Source organism: Entelurus aequoreus, linkage group LG01 (assembly GCF_033978785.1).
Source record: "Entelurus aequoreus isolate RoL-2023_Sb linkage group LG01, RoL_Eaeq_v1.1, whole genome shotgun sequence".
Classification (NCBI taxonomy): Eukaryota; Metazoa; Chordata; class Actinopteri; order Syngnathiformes; family Syngnathidae; genus Entelurus; species Entelurus aequoreus.
Genome location: NC_084731.1, coordinates 91,131,249 through 91,147,978, shown reverse-complemented (window position 1 = coordinate 91,147,978; position 16,730 = coordinate 91,131,249). Strand labels below are relative to the sequence as shown.

At 41.2% G+C, this 16,730-nt stretch overlaps 1 protein-coding gene across 7 annotated transcripts in view; it reads left to right on the top strand.

The window, feature by feature from the left end:
- The window catches only part of LOC133659064 (neural cell adhesion molecule 2-like), an 831,315-nt gene that overhangs the window by 539,601 nt on the left and 274,984 nt on the right, over positions 1-16,730 (top strand). For 6 of the 7 annotated variants that reach the window (XM_062061786.1, XM_062061755.1, XM_062061746.1 and 3 more), the window contains exon 2: positions 7,113-7,187. In XM_062061786.1, coding sequence (XP_061917770.1) covers positions 7,113-7,187 — 75 coding nt within the window. Of the gene's footprint in view, positions 1-670; positions 722-7,112; positions 7,188-16,730 lie in introns of those variants that run through there. The other variant, XM_062061804.1, reaches the window with a different exon arrangement.

Sequence of the window (16,730 nt, the reverse complement as noted above, 5' to 3'; positions counted from 1 at the left end):
CAAGTAGATTAATAATACTTGTTTACAGTTTGTCCTTCATAATGTTGACAGAATAATAGAACAGAAAATGACACAATATGTTACTGCATACGTCGGCAGACTAATTAGGAGTCTTTGTTTGTTTACTTACCAATAAAAGACAAGTTGTCTTGTATGTTCACTATTTTATTTAAAGACAAACTTGCAATAATAAACATATGTTTAATATACCCTGAGATTTTGTGTTAAAATAAAGCCAATAATGCAATTTTTTGTGGTTCCTTTTATTTAGAAAAGTATCAAAATAATTTTGGTACCAGTACCGGTACCAAAATATTGGTATCGGGACAACACTAGTGCGCACGCATTATTCCAAGAACATTTCTTTTGTACATCCCAATCAACGTGGACCTGAGCGTACATGTTGGAGTGGCTGGCCACTCTCTGGCCACGCCCCCATTCAGAATAGCCATGCGCCTGAGATCCCACACTATGCACATTCAGAAAACAAAGATAAGGAGCAAGACGGGAAAGGTTGAGGAATTCACCCACAAGGAGTAGGAGGTGCCTCTGGCTGAAGTGAAGGTGTTGTAAAATATGCTCTTGGGCACGCTACGCTGTCTTCTGGCGTTTCCGGCCAACCAAAGAGGGTTGAGTGGGATTAAAGTTGCGAGGCTGCCAATGCTGAGGAGTTCGAGAACTGGAACAAATAAGAAATAGGTGGTACTACGTCAGGAAGAAGGTAAAGAAGAAGTTTAACAAAAATAGAGGCTGCAATTAGGGATGGGCGATACCACACTTTTAGGATTCGATACGATACCGATACCTTTTCTTGCATTTTCATCAATACTGATACCGATACCATTAATTTCTTATTGGCAATTTTTGTCAGTCAAAAATATTATTACTATTGTTATTATTTAAGACAAATCACAAGACAAATACAGACCATTTATACCACATTTATTATTGTCAATATATAATAAAAGTAAAATTAAAATAAATAACATAAATATGAAAAATAAATTAAATATAAACAAAAATATACACATTTTCACTTTTTTTATTTCTCAAAAAAAAAGTCTTGGTAGAAAAAGCTTAAAAAAAACAATTATTCATAACAATGTTATGTTTTTCAAACCTCTTTGTGGAAGTAAACGTATAACACTTCTCCAAACATCTCAGAACAAGCTAGTCAGGTTACTTCTAGACCTCCACCCCAGATCCCACCTCACTCCTACCCACTTCTCTAAAGTGGGCTGGCTCAAGGTGGAGGACAGAGTAAAACAACTTGCACTGAGCCTCGTCTATAAAATCCGCTACACCTCCCTGATACCGAAGTACATGTCAAACTACTTCCTTAACGTAAATGACCGACATAACCACAACACCAGGGGGAGCTCCACTAACCACGTTAAACCCGGATTCCGAACTAACAAAGGTCTTAACTCATTCTCTTTCTATGCCACATCAATGTGGAATGCGCTCCCAACAGGTATAAAAGAAAGGGCATCTCTATCCTCCTTCAAAACCGCAATAAAAGTTCACCTCCAGGCAGCTACAACCCTAAAGTAACACCCTCCCCGGATTGCTAATAATCAAATGTAAACAATCAAATGCAGGTGGAGGACAGAGTTAAACAACTTGCACTGAGCCTCGTCTATAAAATCCGCTACACCTCCCTGATACCGAAGTACATGTCAAACTACTTCCTTAACGTAAATGACCGACATAACCACAACACCAGGGGGAGCTCCACTAACCACGTTAAACCCAGATTCCGAACTAACAAAGGTCTTAACTCATTCTCTTTCTATGCCACATCAATGTGGAATGCGCTCCCAACAGGTATAAAAGAAAGGGCATCTCTATCCTCCTTCAAAACCGCAATAAAAGTTCACCTCCAGGCAGCTACAACCCTAAACTAACACCCTCCCCGGATTGCTAATAATCAAATGTAAACAATCAAATGCAGATACTTTTTCTTATGCCTTCTGATCTCTCTCTCTCTCTCTCTCTCTCTCTCTCTCTCTCTCTCATCTCTCTCTCTCTCTCTCTCTCTCTCTCTCTCTCTCTCTCTCTCTCTCTCTCTCTCTCTCTCTCTCTGTCCACTACTTCATGTCCATATCCTACTCCCCCCCCCAGCCCCCCCTCCACATCCCTGATTGTAAATAATGTAAATAATTCAATGTGATTATCTTGTGTGATGACTGTATTATGATGATAGTATATATCTGATAGTATATATCTGTATCATGAATCAATTTAAGTGGACCCCGACTTAAAAAAGTTGAAAAACTTATTCGGGTGTTACCATTTAGTGGTCAATTGTACGGAATATGTACTTCACTGTGCAACCTACTAATAAAAGTCTCAATCAATCAATCAATCAATCAATCAATCTGAAGCAAAGTCAATAATTCCCTTATCACAATAAACTAGGATTTCCTTGTCCTATAAACCTGCATACGAAAGACAGTTCCCTGAGACAATGAACTTGGAAAAATTATCTACAAAAAATGTCTGACACCATCACACCTTTGTGTAATCTACAAAATATACAGTAGCCTGCTCACAGCCAGATTACAGTTTCATGTGAAAATTATGTAATATTTGTTTTGAAATATTTTGAATTTTAACATTCTAGCATATCAAAAAGGATGTGAAAGACTTTGGCTCAGGTTTGATTACTCAATTTATTATTATAACTCAGGAGAGCTATTTGCGGTAACAACCACCAGCTGTCACCCCGACTGGCCTAGCTGTGCTACAGTCACAAGAACAGTGTGACAGCAGTAGGTGGCAAAATAGTTGCCTGGATAAATTAATAGACTTCCTCTCGAATATGAAGTGATGCATTAAATGCATTGGCGGAAAAAAATAGTTTTGTGTTCTTGCCTTGATCTTTAACATTGTTGGAATCAACGGTTGGCAAAGCTTGAACAGCCACGTCTGTGTGTTGCCAAAGTAAGCATTGCATGAAGTGGGCGTTAAGCACCTCACATGTTCACGTTCAGTCCAGTCTGGATGCGTCACGTCTTTGCCACGAAATAGGAGGTACGCCAGGCTTTTGTGAGTACACACGCTAAATTCACAAGGCCCCAGGTCTGCAGTTAACTCATCAACCTGTTGTGCAATGTAAGCCACCCATCCCAACCTGAGCCCAACGTTGCTACCCCTTACACCAGGGGTGTCCAAACTTTTTCCACTGAGGGCCGCACACTGAAAAATCTAAGCAAGCGGGGGCCATTTTGATATTTTTTATTTAAAAAACCAATACAATATATGTATAAAAAATATACATTTAGGCCTCCACTCAAGCTTGATCCCGGGTACCACAAAGGGTTTTGGTCAGAAAAAATATAAAAAATGTGTCATTATTCAGTATTATTATTTGTATTATTATTTTACAACTTTTAAATCTCTAGATCAACATTAGGTCTATCTGTCAATATAACGTTTTTAAAGATTTAAATTGTATGCTCTTTTTGTCAAAGATAACCCATTTTTTTATGGAAAAAAAACACAAAATATGCAATATTTTCACACAATAAAATTTTTAAGTGGAATATTTGACATTATATAATAATTGGAGCCTTAAAAAGGTCAATAACTCATAACACCATTGATTTTAATTCATTATTATTTTTTGAGCAATGACACTTAAAAACAAATCACACTAACATTATTGGGGATCCAAAAGGGTCCTACTCATTAAAGTGTTAAAAAATAAATAATAATGTTTTTTTACTGTTTAATTTTAACACAATAATATCAACTTCAGATCTATCCGCCAATTATAAATGTTATTGTTGTTTATGTTTTTTGTTTGTTCATTTGAGGCCCTTCTTTAAAAAAACCAGCTCAGTTTTTTATATGGCAAACACAAAATATGCAACATTTTCCCCAAAAAATATCTCAAAGTGGAATATTTAATGTGACGTAATTGGAGCCTTGAAAAGGTCAATAATTCATAATGACATTGATTTTGATTCATTATTATTTTTTAAAGAAAGAAACAGCCTGCATGGCAGCTTTTTGTTATTAGAGTAAACATTGCAACATGTTCTTGTTACATTTCATCTGTTTGCTCTTTTATACCATTTTTTATGTTTTTAATTGTTTCCAATCGTATTTTTAGAATGTGCCGTGGGGCCGTTAAAAAATGACCTGCGGGCCGCAAATGGCCCACGGGCCACACTTTGGACACTCCCTGCCTTACACACACGCTTGGTAATGTCTACAAGCACTAAAAACACATTATTGCATGGATTTGGTTGAAACCAGATTTTTTAAAACACATGTAAAACCTTAATTAGTTTTTGACTTTTTTAATGATTGACACGTTTCGTGTCACGGTTCTGACCCTAGGATGCTGACATGACAGTTGACGTGCAGGTATAAAATGGATTTAATGACATATCAAAAATAGTGCAGCAGGGAAGTGCACAGGAAGCCCAGGTAAAGCTATGCAGCATGATCCAGCCCAGTCCAGAACATCAGAAGCAGCATGATTGGCAACCAGGCAGAGGTGAGACCTGTTTGCCAATCACGGATAGGTGAGGGAGTCAGTGTTTAGACCAGTGGTTCTTAACCTTGTTGGAGGTACCGAACCCCACCAGTTTCATATGCGCATTCACCGAACCCTTCTTTAGTGAAAAATAAAATGTTGTTTTTTTTCAAATTCAAGACAAAGTTATATGTTTTTGGTAACACTTTAGTATGGGGAACATATTCTAAGTAACAAAGACTTAATTTAGAGTTTTTTGGACACTAGGGGAACATATTCTAAGTAACAAAGACTTCATTTTGAGTTATTTGGTTAGGGTTAGGGTTAGAGTGTTAGGGTCAGGGTTAGGGTTATAATAAGGCCATGCCGAATAAGGCATTAATAAGTACTTAATGACTAGTTAAGTGCCAATATGTTATTAATTTGCATGTTAATAAGCAACTAATTAACGGTGAATATGTTCCCCATACTAATGTGTTACCATGTTTTATTGGTACATTTATTGGTGCACAAAATGAACCGTGCATGAACATCACCTTGTTCAAAGAACAAAACCAACACATTGCATAAACTCACAACAAATTACACACCTGCAAATCAGTCTGACTTCTGCTGTTGCCGTATCCGTAATACGCCAATAGGGAGAAGTTTTTATTTACACGATGCCTCGGGTGTGTCTTGACCTCCGCCGAACCCCTGAGCCCGACTCACCAAACCCTTAGGGTTCGATCGAACCCAGGTTAAGAACCACTGGTTTAGACTAAAGTGGTGGCATATGGAGGAAAACAGGAAATGGAAAGAATAATAATAGTGTTGGACAGGAGATACAGCAAAATACATGAAACAAATAGTCCTGTAATATCATGTGAGATCATGACAATTTTGGGATTAACATATCTAGAACATTATTATTAACCCTCTAAATAATTTGGTTTTGTTTAAAAAGTGGCAACAAATTATGAAGAATAGATACAAATGTAGATTATACAGTACATCTGTCAAGTTTTCCTTTATTAGAGATTAGCTGATACGCATATGCTCTGTGGATATTATCAATCAATCAATCAATCGATTAAAGATTATTTATTTGCATAGCCCTAAATCACGAGTGTCTCAAAGGGCTGCACAAGCCACAACGACATCCTCGGCTCAGATCCCACATCAGGGCAAGAGAAAACTCAACCCAATGGGCAACAATGAGGAAACCTTGGAGGGGAGCTCAGATGTGAATATGAATATGAATCATAATATACATCATTATTATTAGTGCATCTCCTTTGAGTTTAGTCTCCCCCTGTCTTTAGGAACTAGTGACGCCTCTAGTTTTAACTTTAATCAGGGGTCTTTGAACGCACCACATTTACGGGAAGTCAGATACAAAAGTGAAAATTGCTCTTAACTTTCTCCTACGCTGCCCCAGATAGATTTATTTTATCTTCACCTTTCTTCTATCACTTCGTCTTTGTCCCAAAATGCTGTTGCTGTGTGTGTATGCTTAAGTTTGAGCTTTGTTGACGTTATGACGTCCGTGGTGTTCCTTGCTCGGTTTGCCACTACCAAGGTGGAACAAACCATTTTGGATTTTTGATAGGGGGTGTAGGTTGTCTTAGACCAGGGGTGTCAAACGTACGACCCGAGAGCCGGATCAGGCCCGCGAAAAGGTTTTATCCGGCCCGCGGGATGAGTTAGCGAAGTATAAAAATTAACCTGAAATTTTGGAAGGAAAGAAACAGCTGTTCTAAATGTGTCCACTGGATGTCGCAATAGCAATTCTTTGTATCTTTGTAGATGATGCTACATACGTACAAAATAAACCACATGATATAGAAAATGTTTATCTTGATAGATTGAAAATTAACACCAATGAGTTGACTGATGAACATTATCACATAACTTATTCAGAAAGTATAAATAACGACAAATAAAGATAGAATATTATTAACCACAACAGGTAATTGTAAAAAAAAAAAAAACAACATTATGATTTCTACATTTTCAGAATGTGCTTGTTCTATTTTTAAACAAAGAAAACAATCTGAAGTTGTCTTTATTTTTAAGTTATCGCGCCGTGATGTTACCAGTCCGGCCCACTTTGGAGTAGATTTTTCTCCATGTGGCCCCCGATCTAAAATTAGTTTGACACCCCTGTCTTAGACACTATTAATTAGATTCAAGCACCGTTGTTATTTTTGAATGATTTGTCTTAATCAATTCAAAAAGATCCAAAATTGATTTTTTTTTTTTTTTTTTCAAAAATCTGTCCTGTTCAGCCACTTTCGTAAATGGTTGAGTAAACTGTTATAAAAAAAAAACAGTTTTATTTTAAGTAGTATAGACATTTATCAGAGCTGCTGTCTATTTTATGGAGGAATGTAGTTAATCATAGAACTGGCATCTAAGGTTATTAAAAAAAAGTATCAATTTTGAATCGGGAATCTTTTTGAATCGAGAACCAATTCTGAATTGAATCGTTACCCCCAAGAATTGAATGGAATAGTGTGGTGCCCAATGATTCACAGCCCTAGTACTAATGTTATATTAACATTTATGGCGTCTTTTTCTCACTACCTGCTGAAAGGTAACTAAAAATGTCTGCCTTTTTGTTTGTCTTTGTGTCCTACAGCCGCCCTGCAGGTTTCCATATCCTTGAACAAGGTGGAGTTAAGTGTCGGAGAGTCCAAGTTCTTCATCTGTACAGGTACACCCCCCACACTTCTTACTCTATATGCAGTGTTGGCGCTAGGAATTTTCTAAATGGGGTCCCAGGGACCCCATCAAGTCATAAAAATGGGGTCCCACAGTACATTTTTGGGGTCCTACTTTTTTGTAACCGTTTTGAAAACAAATGATAAATTCTTGCATTATCCTGTTATATCTCACATTCTATATTGTGTTTTGGAAAAAGGTTGTCATAAACATTACCAAATTCATTAAAAAATAATACAAAAGAAAACAAATGTTTATGCATATGTAAATGTATTCAGTTATAAACATTCATTCACTTTCTTCTTTCCTTCATGGATCTAAACTTTACCGCTGCTGGTAGTTTTTTCTATATTTTAATTTAATAAGTTGTAGGTGTATTTATTTCAGTATAAAAGTGTAAAAATTGTTTTGCTTCAGTCATGAAACGATGATAATGGTGTGCCAGGGCATACATACACTACCGTTCAAAAGTTTGGGGTCACCCAAACACTTTTGTGGAATAGCCTTCATTTCTAAGAACAAGAATAGACTGTCGAGTTTCAGATGAAAGTTTTCTTTTTCTGGCCATTTTGAGCGTTTAATTGACCCCACAAATGTGATGCTCCAGAAACTCAATCTGCTCAAAGGAAGGTCAGTTTTCTAGCTTCTGTAACGAGCTAAACTGTTTTCAGATGTGTGAACATGATTGCACAAGGGTTTTCTAATCATCAATTAGCCTTCTGAGTCAATGAGCAAACACATTGTACCATTAGAACACTGGAGTGATAGTTGCTGGAAATGGGCCTCTATACACCTATGTAGATATTGCACCAAAAAGCAGACATTTGCAGCTAGAATAGTCATTTACCACATTAGCAATGTATAGAGTGTATTTATTTAAAGTTAAGACTAGTTTAAAGTTATCTTCATTGAAAAGTACAGTGCTTTTCCTTCAAAAATAAGGACATTTCAATGTGACCCCAAACTTTTGAACGGTAGTGTACATTATTTAACGCTTAAATCTCTAGAGTCTACATCAACTTCAGATCCATCAATCATTTCAAAATGTTTTAGTTTTTTTTAATGTTGTTTTTTTGTTTGTTTGTTTGTTTGTTTTCTGCCCGTTTTGTCAAAGAAAACACACAAAATATGCAAAATCTTCCACCAAAAATATTTTTCAAAGTGGAATATTTGATGTGAAGTAACCGGAACCTTGAATAGGTCAATAATTCATAAAAAAAAAAAACATTGGTTTTGATTCAATATTATGTTTTGAGCAATGAGAGTTTTAAAGGAAAAAAACAGCTTTGTTTTATTAGTCAACATTGCAACTTTTTCTTAGTTTTTCTTTAACACTTCAAAAGGCACACATTCACCCCGTTTGTTGACCTGCAAAGTATGTTTTTGGGGTGGAGGAGTCTGGTCGGGTGCTGATTAGCTTGAAGCTAACAGCTAGCCTGTCTCCAGCCTCGAACGATGTCGCTTCAGCGGGAGATAAAAGTGAAGTTTCCATAGACTCACAAAAGACCAAAACAACTCATTTACTGGAGCCATGGCACAGGATGAAGTTAAAAAGGTTGACTTTACACTAGGGCTGGGGGATATATCGAATATAGTCGATACATCGCGGGTTTGTCTCTGTGTGATGTAGAAACTGACTATATCGTGAGTATTGCAGTATACGTTCTCACGCAGTTGCTTTTAGCACTACAGGCTTTTCTCACTCTTTCTTGTCTCTCCTCACAGAGACATAAAACAAGCGCACCTTGTTACATACGTCACATACTGTCGAGCGTGCAAGGTCATACTCCCTCGTGGAGCAGAGAGGTAGAGGCACGGGTAACGTTAGCTGTGGCAGGTGGTGCAAGCGTAGCAGTGCGAGTGGTAATACGAGAGAGACAAGGTGAGAATCTGCTAACACATGGAAGAATAATTAATTCCCATCGTCTGGCGGTGGTTTGCCTTCAAGCGGGAAGATGTTGAACAGACAACCGTAATATGTCAAGTATGCGGCAAAAGCGTTGCTACAAAAAGTAGCGGCGCTACTAATTTGTAGCATCATTTGAAAAGTCACCCGCTAGAGAATGAAGAGTGCTAGAAACTCCGCCAGTCAACATCTGCGGCCGGTGCCACACCCAACAAAATGCCGAAGCAACCAGCACGGACCCAATTGAGCCTGGCGTCAACAACAGAAGGAGATAACGCCCGCAGGAACCTACCACATAGCGAAGGACATACACAATCTGATTTCCTATTACGCAGCTAATTTTTATTTGACAGTTATTGAAATATCTTGTGTGACATCATGCACAAAAGTGCACGCTATTTGTTTTGAAACATTGTAGTGGCGTTCTGTACAACAGGTGCACTTTAATTCAGTGTTGTTTTGATATGTCATCTGGCGGTGAAGTTGTCCGAGTGCAAACTGAGGCAGTATTTGTGATTGATAAAACTTTTGACGAATCAAATTTACGACCGATAAAAACGCAATAAACGGGGACGGAAATTTGATCCGGCAAATACCCTTTCTTGTGGACAGGGGGAGGGGGCACAAATTCGGTAACCACAGATGAGACGCTAGCTGTCCAAAGTCGGGACCCAGGGTGGACCACTCATCTGTGCATCAGTTGGGGACGTCTCTGTGCTGCTGACTTGTCTCCACTCAAAATGATCCCCTGCTGGCCCCACTATGGACTGGACTCTCAGACTATTATGTTAGATCACTATGGACTGGACTCTCAGACTATTATGTTAGATCACTATGGACTGGACTCTCAGACTATTATGTTAGATCACTATATACTGGACTCTCAGACTATTGTTAGATCACTATGGACTGGACTCTCACAATATTATGTTAGATCACTATGGACGGGACTCTCAGACTATTATGTTAGATCACTATGGACTGGACTCTCAGACTATTATGTTAGATCACTATGGACTGGACTCTGACTACTATGTTAGATCACTATGGACTGGACTCTCACAATATTATGTTATATCACTATGGACTAGACTCTCAGACTATTATGTTAGATCACTATGGACTGGACTCTCAGACTATTATGTTAGATCACTATGGACTGGACGCTCACACTATTATGTTAGTGTTATGCTTGCGAGGCATAGTGATGCTGGAGGTCGTCTTTTCAAATTGCAGAGGGATGTCAGGAAGCGGCGTAACAAAATACAGACTATGAGCGTGAACGAGAGCGTAACTTGTTGCATGGGAGCAAACAAGACCACCAGGCCGAGTGAGGCCAGCGCATAAACTAAATAGCCCTCTGATTAGCGCCCGGGCAACAGGTGCGCGTCCCGAACACTAACCAGAGGCAGGTGTGAGCAATCTGTAGTCATGGCAACAGAAACTAACAAAACTCAAGGTGCTGAAAACACATGTGACAAGAAAACATAAACAGAAATATGATCCGGGCTGCAGATCATTAAAGTACCCCCCCCTTAAGGGACAGATTCCAGATGTACCCTGGAAAAACTAAAACCCCCCCAACTACAAGGCAGTTCACAAGTCAAGGGAGGGTGGAGGGAGGTCTTGGTGGAGGGTCGCCAGGCCACGTGTCCCCGAATCCACCGGGGAAGGGTCAGGTGGCGGCGGCGAATGGAACGCCGCTGGCGAGGCGGGCGACCACGGAAAGGCCACATTCGTGGCCGCCGAGAAGGTGGGCGTGAGTGGCGCCAGAAGTTCATCAACCGGAGAGTTCTCCGACAACGTCTTGGATGTCGCTGCAGTTTGCGCCACTGGCGTCCATTCACTGACCTCGAGAACTGCATGTGAAGCTGGACCACTCGAGGTCGCTGAGACGACGATGAGGGCGAGGAAGGTGGCGGCGCCCTGGGAAGGCCCACCGAAGACGAGGAGAGAGCAGACGTCGCCGTGGAAGCAGGAGGAGTCGACGTCGCCGTGGAAGCAGGAGGAGTCAACGTCGCCGTGGAAGCAGGAGGAGTCGACGTCGCAGTGGAAGCAGGAGGAGTCGACGTCGCCGTGGAAGCAGGAGGAGTCGCTGTCGCCGTCGTTGCAGCAGGAGTCGCTGACGCTGTCGTTGCAGCAGGAGTCGCTGTCGCTGTCGTTGCAGCAGGAGTCGCTGTCGCTGTCGTTGCAGCAGGAGTCGCTGTCGTTGCAGCAGGAGTCGCTGTCGTTGCAGGAGTCGCTGTCGTTGCAGCAGCAGCAGGAGTCGCTGTCGTTGCCATGGCAGCAGGTGCTGGTGCGTGAACCAGTCTGGGGACAGGTGCTGGTGCGTTAACCAGACTTGGAGCAGGTGCTGGTGCGGAAATCAGACTTGGAGCAGGTGCTGGTGTGGAAACCAGACTTGGAGCAGGTGCTGGTGCGGAAACCAGACTTGGAGCAGGTGCTGGTGTGGAAACCAGACTTGGAGCAGGTGCTGGTGTGGAAACCAGACTTGGAGGTACTGGTGTGGAAACCAGACTTGGAGGTACTGGTGTGGAAACCAGACTAGGAGGTGCTGGTCATGACTTTGGCGGAGGTGGCCTGGCAGGAGGTTGCGGCTTAGCACGCCAAAGGACTGGTGGCGGTGGCCGGGCAGGGGGTTGCGGCTTAGCACGCCGAAGGACTGGTAGCGGTGGCCGGGCGGGGGGTTGCGGCTTAGCACGCCGAAAGACTGGTGGCGGTGGCCGGGCAGGGGGTTGCGGCTTGGCTGGGCGCAGCTGTGCTACGGAGGTAGCACAGCTCCCAGCACTAGCCCCCCCCCCCTCAAGAAGCGGATACCAGACGCGTTCTGTGCAGTCTGGAACAGTCTTTAGGGGTGGGGTGGAGGGAGGTCAGGAGGAGGGCAGAATCCTCCCCTCCAAATTGTCTATTGATGCCCCCTACTAGAGACTGGGTGGGAGAACAGGGGGAAAAAATATGTGCTGTGGGCGGAGCAGTAGTTACTGGGGGCGGAACCAAAGTCACTTGAGGTAGAGCTTGAAAGTCAGGTGGTGACTGGGACTGACTAGACCTAAAATTTACAAAAATGTCCTGATAGTGTTTAATTATTGAATTAAAGTCATTAGGAAGTGGCTGACAGCAAGAATTAACAGAATTTAAAAAAAATTATTTGTCCATGTTGTCATCAAAAGTGGACGGGGCAACGTCATCAGGGAGCGTGTCATCAGGGGGTGTGTCATCAGGGGGCGCCGACGGAATGACGTCATAGCTGAAGTCCCCGTGATTGACAGGCCAGTCAGAGAAATGTTTGGTAAAGTGATCGATGGAATTACCAGACCAATGAAGAGGGGAATCCTGGGCTGCTTACAGCTGTCTGTGCCCCGGAGGGAAAAGTTGCGGGATTGGAGCGTCTTTGCCGCGAGCCGAAGTCTTCTTGGGTGACTTCCGCTTTCGCTGACGCGTTCGGGCTGGCTGTGAGCGGACATCCCGGGCCAGATGGAGTCGATTTGGACCAACGAACCGTTAGGCCCCCATAAAAGGTCTTCGCGCTCCAAAGGGGAATACCGGAGAGTCTCTGTCTCCATCGCCTTTAAGACCAGCCACGTCTCGTAGCCAGAATCCTCCACGCCCTCTTCGAAAAGACTGTCTGCTGGTGGTCTTCTGTTACGCTTGCGAGGCATAGTGATGCCGGAGGTCGTCTTTTCAAATTGCAGAGGGATGTCAGGAAGCGGCTTGCAGGTAAGAATAAATTATTTATTTTAGTTGCAGACCAAAATATGCTGCTCCGTGCCCACGGCACGGAAAACAAAAGAGTAGCCAAAAGTTGCTAGTAACAAAATACAGACTATGAGCGTGAACGAGAGCGTAACTTGTTGCATGGGAGCAAACAAGACCACCAGGCCGAGTGAGGCCAGCGCGTAAACTAAATAGCCCTCTGATTAGCGCCCGGGCAACAGGTGCGCGTCCCGAACACTAACCAGAGGCAGGTGTGAGCAATCTGTAGTCATGGCAACAGAAACTAACAAAACTCAAGGTGCTGAAAACACATGTGACAAGAAAACATAAACAGAAATATGATCCGGGCAGCGGATCATAACAGTTAGATCACTGTGGACTGGACTCTCACACTATTATGTTAGATCACTATGGACTGGACTCTTAGACTATTATGTTAGATCACTATGGACTGGACTCTCACACTATTATGTTAGATCACTATGGACTGGACTCTCACACTATTATGTTAGATCACTATGGACTGGACTCTCACACTATTATGTTAGATCACTATGGACTGGACTCTCACACTATTATGTTAGATCCCTATGGACTGGACTCTCACACTATTATGTTAGATCACTATGGACTGGACTCTCACACTATTATGTTAGATCACTATGGACTGGACTCTCACACTATTATGTTAGATCCCTATGGACTGGACTCTCACACTATTATGTTAGATCACTATGGACTGGACTCTCACACTATTATATTAGATCACTATGGACTGGACTCTCAGACTATTATGTTACATCACTATGGACTGGGCTCTCACACCATTATGTTAGATCCACTATGGACTGGGCTCTCACACTATTATGTTAGATCACTATGGACTGGGCTCTCACACTATTATGTTAGATCACTATGGACTGGACTCTCAGACTATTATGTTAGATCACTATGGACTGGACTCTCACACTATTATGTTAGATCACTATGGACTGGCCTCTCAGACTATTATGTTAGAACACTATGGACTGGACTCTCAGACTATTATGTTAGATCACTACTGACTGGACTCTCAGACTATTATGTTAGATCACTATGGACTGGACTCTCACACTATTATGTTAGATCACTATGGACTGGACTCTCACACTATTATATTAGATCACTATGGACTGGACTCTCAGACTATTATGTTAGATCACTATGGACTGGAGTCTCAGACTATTATGTTAGATCACTATGGACTGGACTCTCACACTATTATGTTAGATCACTATGGACTGGACTCTCAGACTATTATGTTAGATCACTATGGACTGGACTCTCACACTAGTATGTCAGATCCCTATGGACTGGACTATCACACTATTATGTTAGATCACTATGGACTGGAGTCTCAGACTATTATGTTAGATCACTATGAACTGGCCTCTCGGACTATTATGTTAGATCACTATGGACTGGACTCTCACAATATTATGTTAGATCACTATAGACTGGACTCTTAGACTATTATGTTAGATCACTATGGACTGGACTCTCACACTATTATGTTAGATCACTATGGACTGGACTCTTAGACTATTATGTTAGATCACTATGGACTGGACTCTCACACTATTATGTTAGATCACTATGGACTGGACTCTCACACTATTATGTTAGATCACTATGGACTGGACTCTCACACTATTATGTTAGATCACTATGGACTGGACTCTCACACTATTATGTTAGATCCCTATGGACTGGACTCTCACACTATTATGTTAGATCACTATGGACTGGACACTCACAATATTATGTTAGATCACTATGGACTGGACTCTCACACTATTATGTCAGATCCCTATGGACTGGACTATCACACTATTATGGTAGATCACTATGGACTGGAGTCTCAGACTATTATGTTAGATCACTATGAACCGGCCTCTCAGACTATTATGTTAGATCACTATGGACTGGACTCTCACACTATTATGTTAGATCACTATGGACTGGACTCTCACACTATTATGTTAGATCCCTATGGACTGGACTCTCACACTATTATGTTAGATCACTATGGACTGGACTCTCAGACTATTATGTTAGATCACTATGGACTGGACTCTCACACTATTATGTTAGATCACTATGGACTGGACTCTCACACTATTATGTTAGATCACTATGGACTGGACTCTCAAACTATTATGTTAGATCACTATGGACTGGACTCTCACACTATTATGTTAGATCACTATGGACTGGACTCTCAAACTATTATGTTAGATCCACTATGGACTGGACTCTCACACTATTATGTTAGATCACTATGGACTGGACTCTCACAATATTATGTTAGATCACTATGGACTGGACTCTCACACTATTATGTTAGATCACTATGGACTGGACTCTTACACTATTATGTTAGATCACTATGGACTGGACTCTCACTATTATGTTAGATACACGATGGACTGGACTCTCACACTATTATGTTAGATCACTATGGACTGTACTCTCACACTATTATGTTAGATCACTATGGACTGGACTCTCACACTATTATGTTAGATCACTATGGACTGGACTCTCACACTATTATGTTAGATCACTATGGACTGGACTCTCAGACTATTATGTTAGATCACTATGGACTGGACTCTCACACTATTATGTTAGATCACTATGGACTGGCCTCTCAGACTATTATGTTAGAACACTATGGACTGGACTCTCAGACTATTATGTTAGATCACTACTGACTGGACTCTCAGACTATTATGTTAGATCACTATGGACTGGACTCTCACACTATTATGTTAGATCACTATGGACTGGACTCTCACACTATTATGTTAGATCACTATGGACTGGACTCTCACACTATTATATTAGATCACTATGGACTGGACTCTCAGACTATTATGTTAGATCACTATGGACTGGACTCTCAGACTATTATGTTAGATCACTATGGACTGGACTCTCACACTATTATGTTAGATCACTATGGACTGGACTCTCACACTATTATGTTAGATCACTATGGACTGGACTCTCACACTATTATGTTAGATCCCTATGGACTGGACTCTCACACTATTATGTTAGATCACTATGGACTGGACTCTCACACTATTATATTAGATCACTATGGACTGGACTCTCAGACTATTATGTTAGATCACTATGGACTGGAGTCTCAGACTATTATGTTAGATCACTATGGACTGGACTCTCACACTATTATGTTAGATCACTATGGACTGGACTCTCAGACTATTATGTTAGATCACTATGGACTGGACTCTCACACTAGTATGTCAGATCCCTATGGACTGGACTATCACACTATTATGTTAGATCACTATGGACTGGAGTCTCAGACTATTATGTTAGATCACTATGAACTGGCCTCTCGGACTATTATGTTAGATCACTATGGACTGGACTCTCACAATATTATGTTAGATCACTATAGACTGGGCTCTCACACTATTATGTTAGATCACTATGGACTGGACTCTCACACTATTATGTTAGATCACTATGGACTGGACACTCACAATATTATGTTAGATCACTATGGACTGGACTCTCACACTATTATGTCAGATCCCTATGGACTGGACTATCACACTATTATGGTAGATCACTATGGACTGGAGTCTCAGACTATTATGTTAGATCACTATGAACTGGCCTCTCAGACTATTATGTTAGATCACTATGGACTGGACTCTCAGACTATTGTTAGATCACTATGGACTGGACTCTCACACTATTATGTTAGATCACTATGGACTGGACTCTCACTATTATGTTAGATCCACGATGGACTGGACTCTCACACTAATATGTTAGATCACTATGGACTGGGCTCTCACACTATTATGTTAGATCACTATGGACTGGGCTCTC